This window comes from Natrix helvetica, assembly GCF_964273705.1.
Source record: "Natrix helvetica genome assembly, chromosome: 2".
NCBI lineage: Eukaryota > Metazoa > Chordata > Lepidosauria > Squamata > Natricidae > Natrix > Natrix helvetica.
The window spans coordinates 20,561,250-20,575,706 of record NC_138552.1 but is presented as its reverse complement, the minus strand read 5'-3'; the positions used below and the strand labels follow the sequence as shown (position 1 = coordinate 20,575,706).

The following is a 14,457-nucleotide window of genomic DNA, read 5'->3' as shown; positions in this document are numbered from 1 at the left end:
TGAAGTTGTTACTAAATTTTACTGAGTTTACTAAGTTACTAGTCACAAATGACTATCAGACTTTGAAAACCTGGTATCACTGGATCATGTTCAACAATTTTGTTGAATTAACATTAACTAAAAAGGTTTTTAAATTGATTTTGAATAAATGTGCAATTAATTGTTATAGTTTTGAATTTTACTGTTACTATCTTCCTTCCGTCGTGCAAACAGCCCAGTCACATGCCCCTCCAGCCACGCCCACCAAACCATGCCCACAGAAGCAGTAGAAAAAAAATTTGAATTCCACCACTGGGTGGGGGGCACTGAGGATCAGTTTGTAGCCCCAAGGGGGTGGTGGACTGAAAAAGTTTGGGAACCACTGCTATAGATGATTTAGATATTCTATAATTATGTTTTAAAGTAATTCAGATGAATCTTGAAATATATATTACATGCAGCAATGACTAGAATTCTTTCTTTGTTGAATGGAAAATATATGCTAATGACAGAGTACATTCTGGCACTTGCACTCTCCATTTTTAAAAATTACAATTGCTTTTAGGACCTACAGTTTAGGTTTTAAAATGGTAAAGCTTTGGTAAAGAAATAATTTAAGTAACTCATGAATCCCTTATTGTTTTACATACATAAATACAGAAAATACAAAATCATTTTTAAAATGAAATACTGGTTTAAATAGTATACTTACAGCAGTGACTAGCTTGATGGCACACAACTGAAGTTCACTGACATTTTCTACAAAGAAAGGTGTTATTCCCGTTGAAGAAATCTATAATGAAAAAAGAAAAAATGAATTCATTATGGCTGACAAATTGATAAAAACGTTTTAAGTTAAATGCAGTCATTGTTTATATTTTAAAATTGTATACATTTTTAAATGAAGTAGTTGTGTCAGTTTACAATTACAATTAAACAAACATAATGCTAAGTTTAAAGAAATGTTCAGTGTCAAATTGGAAGGGAAAAAACAAATTATCTTTGTTTGTACAGTAGTTCTGTGCTTCCATATTAGCCTAGTGAAATACAGTTACAAGAAACTATGTTCAAGCCCTGTATAATCATTTTATAAGGGGAACATTTAGAAAGTTAACAGGAGGCAACTGGAAATATCTAGAGAGTTGGCAATGGTAGGAAACCAAATATTTTACAAGATTGTTGACCAGATAGAAAATCAGATAGAAGTTAAAGGTAAAGGTTCCCCTCGCACATATGTGCTAGTCATTCCCGACTCTAGGGGGCAGAGCTCATCTCGTTTCAAAGCCGAAGAGCCAGTGCTATCCAAAGACTTCTCCATGGTCCTGTGGCTGGCATGACTAAACGTTGAAGGCGCACAGAACGCTGTTATATATGATATATAGAATATATAGAAGTTACTAGAAGTTAGATAGAAGTTACTAATCTTCAAAATTATATTTGTCTATTCTTATTATATTCAGAAATGAATTTCCACACTACTATATTGAATTACTCTAGCAGTTTAAAGCTTTGTTAAGCAGTGAGGAATGATCTATTCTAGTTATTAAAATACCTACTGAAGGGTAACATTGTAGGGAAAAGTGCGGCGGGGGGGGGGGGGGAATCAGAATGACATGAATCCAACTTACTTGAAGAATTGTAGTGTCAGTTAGAAGTTGTATCTCTAGTAATTCAGCCAAACTACTAACAATGTCACAAATTTTGTTATACAGCATCACTATTACCCTCTGTTTATGAGTGGAACACTTGGCACGCTTTGCTTTTGAGCTTAACACACCACCTAAAAAAATCAAATCAAATTGCATTTTAGGAATATTACAAATCAGAGGAGAGACAAAAATTTTTATTAAGGTTTATATTTTTTCCTTTCACCAATCATAATTCATCACATATTTTTAGGAAAAGGAATCAAAAGTCTTCATGAAAAAAGAGCGAATGAAATAAAGTTAACTAAAATAATGTCACTAAACTAATGATTTCAAAACGGAATGACTACTATTATAGATGACAGAAAGGCAATCTGTAAAACAGGCATGTATGAATTAAGAATTTGGTAACCATAACTTTGCTAATAGTTTTTCACTGGTACAGAACAAGCGAAAGCTTAAATAAAGATAAAAAAGTAAAGCGCTAAACTGTAGGAAACTAGTATATAAATTGGTTCAGCAACTCAAGAGGATAGGGATTTAGCTAAATTTTATTAAAGAAAATTAAATATGATGCCGTATAGCAAAGAAGAAGCTATAGAACATTTGATGAATGGAAAAAGCTATAGCAAAATTCCCAGAAATTGGGCCTTTCAAAAATGAAAATAAAGATCAATTTTGGCTTAAGGCAAATGTTGAAGTAGCCACTCTAATTCCATGCTTCTTTGTTAATATGGCCAGATAGTAACATCTCTACCTCCAATTTAAATGCCAAAAGCTTTCAGGATAATCAATATATTTATTTATTGTTATACTAACCACCATGTGGATCCAATCGATAAACAGGATCATATTGAGGATAAATTGTGTTCTGCAAGTGAAACTTAGTGTACTGAATAACTCTTTCTATTACATCTTCAATATATACAGCTTTGGGCATGTGGGGTGACGTCATAATGTTGATAGCTGTAAGACAGGCATCGGCAGATTTTGTGACTCTCTCCATGATCAAGTCTCTCCATAATCTTTCTTCATCTTCAGTATCATTATTCTGTCAAAAATAAGACCATTAGCCTTAAATCTGTTTCAGCAATAATATGGAAAAATCTCAATAAAGTTTAAAAAATCACTTCATAAACTTTAATGAAATATTCATGTTTTTCAATTTTAAAAATCCTCAAATATATTTTCCAGCTTATTACTAGCTGTGCTGTCCCATTAGTTATATCTAAAGTAACATTATTATTGTCAGGCTCAAACATTAAATTGCAGTTCCTATACACAAGAATCTAGTCAACTAAAGTTCAACACTAAATTGGTGCCAGATAAGAGTCAAAGGAATTCAAGAGAGGTTGGAGTTAGACCATTTGTGGGAATGTTAAGTTCCTTAACATTCTGAGGGAATCCTCTTGGCTGATGATTCCCTAAGCTTTGTCTGCTCTTCTCCTACAATTATTAAGTTTTTGATTTCTACATAATGGCTAAATTCATTTATTCCCATGCATCTAACTAGATAATCATTTAGCAACTGCCCCATTCAGTGACTTTATGCTTAACAACCAAGTTGTCAATCCCAATTATGATCACTAAATGAGGACAGCCTGTATGCTTCATTATCACATTGACAATTTAAAATTATTTTGGCTGTTTTTTCACATTCTAGTTCAAACCACCGTTGTAAAATATGCGCATCTTTCAATTGGACACCACTTGTGATGAAACCTCCTTGTAGTTTTAATCTGTGAACTTGGAAAAAGCTCTTCGCCGGAAACTAGAAGAGGAGTGTCCTGCAATCTGGGATCTCATTATCCACACCAAATATTTCCGTCACATCTGTATAATATTCTGGATAACTACAGACAGAATTTGCTACTAAAGATAGTCCTTGACTTACAACCCGTGCTAGCAATCATTCTAAGTTACAACAGTATTGGAAAAAAAGTTACTTTTACACTTCAGTGTAAAAATTACAGATCTTACACTTATGGCCACTGCCAAATCCCACACTCACATGATCAAAATTTGGGCACTTGCAATGTATTTATGAGAGTTGCAGCATCCCAAGAATACAGTAATTGCCAAATCCATGGAACTGAATTTGGAAAAAAATTATAAAATATTTTATAACATAATGATCATAAATGATTTTATGACATATTATAAAACATTTCTTATGGTCAACTCCTAATGATATACAGTTCAACAAGAGTTAGATTCAAAAATTTTAAGGATTTTTTCAGTGAAGGCATTGCATTAGAAACTTTGCTGTTGTTGAAGGCACTGATAGATCTGGTAAACTACATCCCAAGGAATCGTGGCTTGTCTTATTTGCTGTTAAAAACTGAATTCTCAGGCACTTTTGGACTGAATTTATTACTGAATGCTGAATTTAATACTTGATGGACTTCAAACCTATGTCAAAATAATTACACATTCCAAATAAAAGCACCTGTAATATTAATATGCTATCATCAACCTTTTTAACAACTTACATGATTAAGCAGAGTCGAAAGCTTTGCACCGTCTTGAATATTTTTCTCTAAGATGTTCAGGACTTTCACTGTTTTTTCAGTTGAAAGCTAAAAAAATCCAAAAATAATACAATAAATACAATACTTTTCTGTGTTTGACATTTAGATTCATTAGACAAACCAAGATCATGCATCATGCAACATTGAAAACAAATAGCTTTAAAGTAAATTCAATTTTGCTCAGAATTAAACTTTTTAAAAACAGCTTGCCAAGGACCTCACAAGAGTTCACTCTGGATTTTCCAAGGCACCTGAGGGTAGAACAAGAAGCAATGGGTGGAAACTAATCAAGGAGAGAAGCAACTTAGAACTGAGGAGAAATTTCCTGACAGTTAGAACAATTAATCAGTGGAACAGCTTGCCTCCGGAAGTTGTGAATGCCCCAACACTGGAAGTCTTTAAGAAGATGTTGGACAGCCATTTGTCTGAAACGGTATAGGGTTTCCTGCCTAGGCAGGGGGTTGGACTAGAAGACCTCCAAGGTCCCTTCCAACTCTACTATTGTATTGTATTCTCTGAGAAGCAGAACATATATATATATGCATGCTGGTTTTGTTGTATTCGGGTCTTTTCCCGTGTAAGACAGCGAGGTCTCACTCGCCATCTTCAGGCTGCTGTTTTTGGCTTAAAGTGCGATCGGAGCTGCCGTCTTTCTGTAAATCTTGGTGGGAGGGGATGGAGTGCTGGCTTTGTTTCAGTAAGTGGAATGATTGGTTGTCTGGTTGTATCATGATTGGTAGATTGGTGCTGATTGGTGCTGGCTGTGTGCGTGCATTGTTTTTTTGTATTGTAACGGCCTGGGTGGTGGGTGGGGTTTGTTTGTTGACTAGGGCTGGTTTCCAGATGTTTGGTAGGCGGGAGGTATCGTCACGTTTATTCATGTTGTGGGGGTGTTTCTCTATTTCGATGGCTTCCATAATTATTCTCTTGTTGAAGTGTTCTGTTTTGGAGATTAACCTGGTTCCTTCAAAATTGATTTCATGTCCTGTAGCTTCATTCCACTTACTGAAACAAAGCCAGCACTCCATCCCCTCCCACCAAGATTTACAGAAATACGGCAGCTCCGTTCGCAACAGCCTGAAGATGGCGAGTGAGACCTCGCTGAAAGGTTCCCAAGACAATCTCAATCTTACACGGGAAAAGACCCGAATACAACAAAACCAGCATATATATATTTGGTAATATAAGGATAAAAACAGATGTGCATTTTTCAGACTCTCCCAAGTGGCTTCAATATCAAAATGTATTTCAAACCAAAAGTTTTTACAAGAGTCTCTTGTAAACATCTGCTATGTCTTCATTTTTAAGGAAGCAGTAACTTACCCTATCCATAATGCCCATGGCCTTAATTTTAGCTGATTCACTGCCCAATTCACTTAGTTGATGCTTCCCCAATAATAACTCCTGAGGAATTTCATCATCGTCACCTAAAAATAAAACAAAAGAATACACACTCACTTTTCCTTTTGATGTACTTAAATAATGCATCATTACAAAAATATATAAACTAATGTTAAATGATTTCTCTGGTCTTCTGCTTTTACGTATACAGCCACCAGAACCATGTAGCAGTGTCAAATGAGTGGAGAATGGCATCAGCAAAATATATCGGTAATGGCAGCATGAGATCTGTGAGAGCAGGTAAGTAATGAGGATGGTAGATAGTTCCCTGTCCATCCAATGCTAGGTTAAGTAGCTAAGCAGTGATAGGCTGAGGCTGAGGAAGGATTATGTCCAGACAAAGTATGGGAAAATATTTCTTCCCACTTCTCCCTACCAACCATTCACCAACCATTCACAATGGACAAGTCCAGAGGCTAAGCCAATATCAGGAAGACCATCGTGTGACAGAAAGAGGGAGGGAGGGAGATGGCAGAGGGAGTGTTAAGAGAGGTCAATAAAAATGTTTTGAAATCTTGACACAGAAGATAACAATATTGATGGAAAATATAGTAATAAAGAATCCAAGGAAGAAATTAGTTTTATATGGGATAGAGTTAAAACCAAAAAGAAAGATATAAAGCAACTTGAAAGTTATGAATATCAGAATAAGAACAAAAATAAAAACTAGAGTGTAATAGAATAAATTGATATATATATGAGGGAACATTTATGCCAGTGGTTTCAAATTTTTTTAGAACCTCTTCTGTAGGTGTGGCCTGCTTTTTGGGAGTGACTTGCTGGCCATGTGACCGGGTGGGAGTGGCTTGCCAGGCATGTGACCAGGTGGGAGTGGCTTGCCAGCCATGTGACCGAATGGGAGTGGCTTGGCACTTAGCAACCAAAATGTTGGCTCAGAAACTCTGGCATTTGAAGCACACAAGTCTTAAAGCTGTCAAGTTACAAGACCCTTGCACCCCTAACCCTTTAGAAAAAAAAACCCAGGGGTGTTCAAACTTGACAGCTTTAAGACTTGTGGACTTCAACTCCCAGAATTCCTCCTCCAGTCATGTTGGCTCAGGAACTCTGGCATTGAAGTGTGCAAGTCTTAAAGCTGTCAAGTTACAAGACCCTTGCACCCCTAACCCTTTAGAAAAAAAACCCAGGGGTGTTCAAACTTGGCAGCTTTAAGACTTGTGGATTTCAATTCCCAGAATTCCTCCTCTCGCACTTCTTCTTGATGATGTGCGGACGGGCGGGGGGAGGGAGCTGGAACCGGTTCTAAACGGCACTGTAGATTTGTGGAACCTCTTCTATAGAAGAGGTTAGAACTGGCAGGAACCCACCCCTGCTTTATGCTCTCTGAGCTTGCTTCTTTTCTTGCAGACGTTTCATTATTACCCAAACTAGGTAACATCATCAGTGCTGGTTACTTAGTTTGAGTAATGAAGCATCTGGAAGAAAACAACCAAGTTCAGAGAGCACCAAGGACCCCCATTTCAACCCTGAGCTACAAATATTCTCATTTATTGATATTTATATTAAAGTTTTAAAAGAGAAGATATCAGAGTACAAACAGTCCCTGAGTAACAACAGTAGTGGAGTCTGCCCATCCTGATCATAATTAGTGACTGTTATAAAGCAGGTCAATGATATGACTGATCCAATTTTATGCCCTGTATTGTAGTGGTCATTGAGCTAATAACTGCAGTCATTGGGTGAATCTACAGTTTTTAAAAGCATCCAGAAAAACATCTACTTCTGCTTCATTGACAATGCTAAAGCCTTTGATTGTGTGGATCACAACAAATTGTGGAAAGTTCTTAAAATGAGGGAGTACCAGACCTTCTTATTTTTCTCTTGAGAAACCTATATGTGGGTCAAGAAGCAACAGTGAGAGTTGGACCCGGAACCATTGATTGGTTCAAAATTGAGAAAGGAGTTCCGCAAGGCTCTATACTGTTGTCCTTGTCAGGGGAAAAAACGCCTGAGATCTGAGATCAATGGATCGGGCTGATTCCCTTCCGCATATCTTTTGAGATATTAAGAAAAATAAAAGTCTTTAAGAAGTATTCTAATTAATAAACAAACTTTAATAATAAAATAATAAAAGTAAATGAAACAGAAATAACTAATGGTTACATTTTGATAATAAAAAGCTCCGGTAGCCAAGTTGGCAGCCGAACAAAGAAGAAAGGAATTCTGGAATGTGTGACGCATGCGCAATAAATCACTTTCAGATAACATTTTGTTTTATGACCTGCGCAATAAAGCTTTCTTAGTTTAACTCTTGAGTGTCAATTCATTCAGTTCAGGCCTAGCAAACTTTTTAACATCGTGACAGTCCTGCTTATTTAACTTATATGCAGAGCACATTATGAGAAAGGCGGGGCTAGATGAATCACAAATTGGAATTAAGATTGCTGGAGAAATATCAATAATCTCAGATATGCAGATGATACCACTCTAATGGCAAAAAGTGAAGAGGAACTAAAGAGCCTCTTGATGTGGGTGAAGAAGGAGAGTGCAAAAGTTGGCATGGCATCTAGCCCTCTCAATTCCTGGCAAATAGATGGGGAAGAAATGGAGGGAGTGACAGATTTTATTTTCCTGGGCTCCAAGATTACCGCAGATGGGGACTACAGCCAAGAAATTAAAAGACGCTTGCTCCTGGGGAGGAAAGCTATGGCAAATCTAGACAGCATACTAAAAAAATAGAGACATCACCTTGACAACAAAAGTATGTATAGTCAAGGCTATGGTTTTCCCAGTTGCAACGTATGGTTGTGAAAGTTGGACCATAAGGAAGGCAGATGCCAAAGAATTGAGGTCTTTAAACTATGTGATGGAGAAAGACTCCTGCGAGTCCCTTGGACTGCAAGGCGATCAAACAGGTCAGTCCTAGAGGAGATCAACCCTGACTGCTCTTTAGAAGACCAAATGCTGAAAATGAAACTTTGGCCACCTAATGAGAAGGAAGGACTCACTGGAGAAGAGCCTAATGCTGGGAAAGACTGAGGGCAAAAGAAGAAGGGGACGACAGAGAATGAGGTGGCTGGCTGGAGTCACTGAAGCAGTAGGCATGCGCTTAAATGGACTCCAGAGGATGGTAGAGGACAGGAAGGCCTGGAAGAACATTATCCATGGGGTTGCAATCTGTTGGACACGACTTCACAACTAACAATAACAACAACAACAACAGTTAAGTAAACCAATGGTTCCCTGTGGGCATGGTTTTGCCTAAAAGTGGAACTACCGTATTTTTCAGAATATAAGTCGCACCCTTTTCCCTCAAAAAATCTGGGTGCGTCTTATACTTCGAAAAATACAGTATATGCCGGTTTTCAAGCAATTTGACCATAAATTGCACTCAGAAGATCGTAGGGAGCTGCAAATTATCATAAATGTAGACTGGATGCTGGGTGCCAAAGCACAATCATGTGACCATGGAGTGTGATTATTGGAACTTCTACGTACCACTTGTAAGTCAAGGACTAGTTGTACTGCTTATTATAGAGAAATGTTTATTTCTGATAAATTATTATTAATGCATCACTTCAAAAAGTTAAGAGACTGAATTCACGTGTCAAGCAATATGTGAGTTCATACATCACATGAATTGCTAATTACAACAGGATTATAATTTCCCACAACAACATTTAAGCAGCATTTAGATGTTGGGAAAGTGAAAAAATACTTTAGGAAATTTGCACTTCATAACAAAATTCAATCATTCTAACATATCTTAAATAAGTGTCTGAGAGCCCTGAAACCATCTTTAGTGGGAGTCTTCAGGGCTGCCACAATGGTGGATGGACAAGCTGTGGGAACGGGGAGAACCCGGGGCTTTCAGATTTGGATTTCTCCAGATATGTCAATATGACATCTCTAATAAATTTATGCCTTGAGGAAGAATATATGTTTTAAAAAGTAAAAGTATGTAGCTTAGTTTAAACCAGAAAATATCAATGTCATGGGAAGAATGTCAAGAGAATGTCATGCTTTAAAAATATTTACCAAATGCAGTAAAATCCATGTCCTCCAAGTTGTCCAAAATATTTTCAACTGAAGCACTGAACCTCTTGAATGTAGAAGAATCCATCATTTCTACAAAAACCAGGCAATATAGTATAGTTTGAGTCATGAAGAAATAATTGCAATAATCAAAACAGGGACATGTAAAAAATATTAGAAAGCCAGAATACCTTCAGGAGTTAACTTTGGTTCATAAGCTTTCCTTTTCTTTTGCTTTTCTTTTTTCTTCATTTTTCTAGCCACTTTAAATTAAAAATATAAAGTTTATAAAATTAGATATTTTTTAAAAAATGTTATTTTCTATAGCAGTATAACTATATAAATGCTTTTTCAACAGTTGGTTTATAATATATCTAAAATAGTATAAAATACATTAAATATGTATTTATTTATAGTTGAAGAACAAGTCACAGAATTTAAAAATACTGTACAGTACACCATTAATTCATGAATAATAGTACATACATATATTACATGGAGAACCCCTTTAAGTTAACATTTCATTGAAAGCACCAAACAATTTCTATAAGGTAAGACTATAAATAAAAATGTTGCTACTGCCCTCAAAACACGTGGGTATTAATAACATTGGTCTATAAATTTTGGGAAATTATCAACCTCCGAGATAAAATGTGTTAATTCTTACATATTTTGATTAGATGAATTAGAAAACAGGTGATAAAGGTGCTGGTTGGCTGAAGTTTTCAAGATAGTTCACAATAAAGATTTATACAAAGGTGAGTATATATTATATATTAAGGGAGGAAGGTGTCTAATGATCATGATGCCCCATAACTTCTCAACAATGTATGGTAGAACAATGAAAATGGTACCACATGGAAGTGTACAAAGCCTTCAAGTTAATGGCAACTGAGCTTCTTGAAAATAGCAAGGCAAATAATTATGAAAAACATGTGGAAAATTTGCTTAGGTCCTATATAAAGCACTTGATGCAAACATGTCACTGAAAATTCACTTCTTACGCTCGCATTTAGACTATTTCCCTTAGAACAGAGTGATGAGCATGGGGAGAGAGTCCACCAGGACATCATAGACATGGAGAAAAGGGAAATGGAGTCGGTCCATACTTGTTAATTACTGTTGGAATCATCCCAGGGATGATCCTACTGCAGTTCAAAAGAGAAAAGCCAAAAAGCGCAGTTTAGATACTGAATAAAGATGGAACCTCGTCGTTTAATCTGATTTTAGAGCTGGTCAGATTTCATGCAAAAAGCATGACAATGTTACATGAAAAACCAGTAAATGAATGGAAAGCTATTTATTGGTATCAATAAAAATATAAATTTATAATGATTGGTGTGGCACCATTCTCATTGCTAAATCACATTTTGCGGAAAGGTTATGGAGCATAATCACACATCCCCCTCATAATTTTGAATTATTTTGATGCAATTTTGACCTGAAGCTGTATATTGAAAACAAGCCAATTAATAGTAAGGAGTTAATTTTCCTTTATTAGTTGCCCAATTCTGATGAAATTTAGCTTCTTTCGTATCTGAGGCTTTCTCCTTATAATTTAATGTGTCTGAATCTCCTCGTTACAGGTAAAATTTCTGATTGGTGATATTAGTTCTAATTACAGACTCAACCTCTTTGTTCAAGTAAATACATCCTAGATCTTCATATGGAAGATTTAATTTAACCCATTTAATTTAATAAAAGGACAATGTTTATGTTTTATGATTACGTAAGCTGCCCACGCTTACGTAATCATAAAACAGTAAAAAACATATGCCATAGACAGTCTGGGCTAAAAGAACTGTAACAATAGCACACACACACACATACACACACAAAAACCATGCAATAAGGACCTCACAAACATTAACTTCAGATCTGAGAACAAAGCCAGAACCTAAAGGCTTTTTGGAATCCCAGGAGAGATGGCATAACTGCATATCTGGGTGGATGCTGTTTCAGAGTGTGAGAGTCACAACAGAGAAGGCATACTTCCTTGGTCCCCAAAAATGGGAATGCTTTGAGAGGAAACCTGGATTGCACCCACTAGCAGATAAAAACAATTGGCAATCCTACTACCTTCACTAAGACAAGGAGGAGGAGAATAATCATCCACGTCTGAATCTTCTGGACTTCGCCCGCGGTATCGGCTGCTACCAGAACTCCTCCTTCCTTCATGATAATGGGCACTCCTTTTATGATCTCCAGAACGTCTGTCATGTTCTACATATTCCCAGGCTTTGTCATCATTTCTGTCTTTTCGATGTCTTTTCCGAGAAGCTAGAAATAACCACTGTTATCAGTGCAAAGGAGATCTACAAGGCTTCAGTTATAAGAAATTAAACATGCAAAGTTCTTTCTTGGCACAGCAGCACTCTTTGAGGAAAAAATTCAGAAATACCCATTTGTAAATCTTAATGAAAAATTTAAAAATAGCTTCAATATTCAATATTTTAAAATTATCATTTCAGAGTTTATTACAAAATGCCTGTTCATTTTTTCTGGTTTGTTTAGTTATTGCAATGTTTTCTTCCCAGTTCTAATTTCAGTTACTTAAACCTTTGCAATAAATCTCACAGGAAATTATTATGTTCCATAAAGGAAAACCTATAACTTCATTTTAATAATTTTGCTGCTAGAACCAGTTCCGTTGTAAATAGCTTAGTTTTAAATAAATAATATAAGCAATATGCCATTGCACTTACAGATCACATATTCATTTATTTTGTTAATTTGAAACCTTGTACCAATATCTATACAAAATTGTTCATTAACATTTGCAGCCCTAGCTCAAATACTACTTTATATTCAATTTTGATTCTACATTTTCAAGTTCTCAGTAAGGAGCTCTAGTGTTTTTCTTTTTGATGCATTCCAGTCAGAGCACATAAAGCTTGATACTAAAGCCTCCTGTCCCATTACATCTCTGTAGCCTCTTTCATTTGCCTTAAAAAAAAAGTGTGATTATTGACTATTACTTAATTAAATTACATATGCTTTTACATAGTGTAGAAAACTATTTATCAGATTACTTAATAAACATTATAGCTTGCTAGGTTTAATATTCCCATTAGCATAAAGTGTCTGTGAGTGAGTGAGTGAGTGAGTGAGTGAGTGAGTGAGTGAGTGGATGTGGTTGTGGATGTGTGTGCATGTATTGCAGCAGTCTATCCTGGCCTCATCTGTGTAAACTGCTTTAATCAAATTAGCAATATTGACTTTCAAATTACTAGAAAACATATTACTAAATACATGTATTACCATTATCAAAGTAAATCACCATTCTACTTACTTTCAAAAGCCTCTTCACTGTCATTGTCTTCATCAGAACTAATTTCAGCATATTTTGGTTTTTCATTTACTGTGCTACGCTTACGTTTATTCATTTTCACTCGTTCACAAAGTGGCATGGTGGATTCAATTTCTGCTAGTAGTTCTGGAGGTAATTCCTTTAACACTGACTGATCTATGCTACCTATTAATCAAGAGTATGTAAGTGAATATAAATTCAAATATTGTTAAAATCTACAAGACAAATTAACATTTTACACATGCTTTTCATATCAAACCCCCAAGCCAATTTATAAATTATTAATAATGGTATAGCAACTTAAAAACACACAGTATTTATCTGTTTCTATTTATTAAAAATGGAAAGTGTGAAATGTAAACATAACAAGAACTCTGTTGTAAAAAGAACCTAAAATGTTTCTATCTCTCTCAGAATGTTATCTAGTTTACATTTATTTTAAGAATTATATGAAAATAGAAGATAAAATGCCATCTAAAATTAATCTGAACAATTCAATTGTGGAATATAATGGTTGAATAATAGAAATGAGATATTTAATTCCAGTGATCATATTTGTTTACCTGAGAAATAAAAGTGGTAATATTAGCAGACTACCTTTTCTTCATTTACCTAATTTTATATTTATTTCTGAAAATACATTTTTAAAATTCACATATTTAGATAGAATAGCTATTATGAAAGTCATGGTAAGCATTTATAAAAAATTAATTAAAAAAAGATACAAAGCCAATAAAAAGAAAAAATGATTACACCTTATTTCAAAGGTAAGACAAAATGTAAATTGTTCACCTGAGACCCTTCTGACTCATGTTTTAAGGAGTAGTGGATATGTTTGAGTGCAACTACATTGTCAACAATACAACTTTTTAATCTACATAGGCTCTTTATGCCTAATTCACTCTGGTAACACAAAGACATTTTGTGGATCTCATTTTAAGTTCTAATTTGTTCTAAGAGAAAATATGCAGCTGAATTATTTTTCCTCCCAGGAGTGGTTTGCAAGGTTCTGGCATTTGTTGTTCAGGAACAATAAACTGGAACTGGACTTCCCCAAATATTTGTGTTGAAGCAATGTAGAGCTATCTCTTCCACTTTATATACAAAATAAGCTTCTCACATTATCTAATACGCCTTTCATTCAAACTTTGGCATAGTTTGAGTGCCTGAATCAATTTCTGCTGGTTGAACAAAACAAAGCAGGAACAATCCAGTAGCATGAACCAAATGCTTTCTCGTTGACAATAAACAGCAATTTCCACAACACTGCCTTTTTGTATGAATGTAGCAACTTTAATATTTTAACCATTCTGAAAATGGAGTGGGCCAATGTGATTACCCAAATGCAAGATGGAAATCTTGATTATCAAGAGATCAAATTATCCCATCACAAACTAGAGTCACTGAATTAAAATGAACCATTTGGACCACTGAATTCAACCCTCAGCTCAGTATAGGAATCCAAATGAAACAGCTCCAACAAACAGCTATTTAGATACTACTTGACTACATTCACAAAACAAGATTTCATAACTAACAACAATAATCATCATTTTTTCATGGAAATATGAATTAAAAATCAAAATAAGTTGAATCA

The 14,457-nt window shown here is 35.3% G+C and overlaps 1 protein-coding gene across 3 annotated transcripts in view; it reads right to left on the bottom strand.

Annotated features, from left to right (window-relative positions):
* NIPBL (NIPBL cohesin loading factor) overlaps positions 1 to 14,457 on the bottom strand; it is a 177,579-nt gene that overhangs the window by 48,339 nt on the left and 114,783 nt on the right. For all 3 annotated transcript variants that reach the window (XM_081940543.1, XM_081940542.1, XM_081940544.1), the window contains 9 exons: positions 12,843 to 13,025; positions 11,630 to 11,830; positions 9,742 to 9,813; positions 9,554 to 9,643; positions 5,480 to 5,583; positions 4,118 to 4,204; positions 2,445 to 2,676; positions 1,608 to 1,759; positions 692 to 772 (listed from right to left, as the gene is read on the bottom strand). In XM_081940543.1, coding sequence (XP_081796669.1) covers positions 692 to 772; positions 1,608 to 1,759; positions 2,445 to 2,676; positions 4,118 to 4,204; positions 5,480 to 5,583; positions 9,554 to 9,643; positions 9,742 to 9,813; positions 11,630 to 11,830; positions 12,843 to 13,025 — 1,202 coding nt within the window. The remainder of the gene's footprint in view (positions 1 to 691; positions 773 to 1,607; positions 1,760 to 2,444; positions 2,677 to 4,117; positions 4,205 to 5,479; positions 5,584 to 9,553; positions 9,644 to 9,741; positions 9,814 to 11,629; positions 11,831 to 12,842; positions 13,026 to 14,457) is intronic.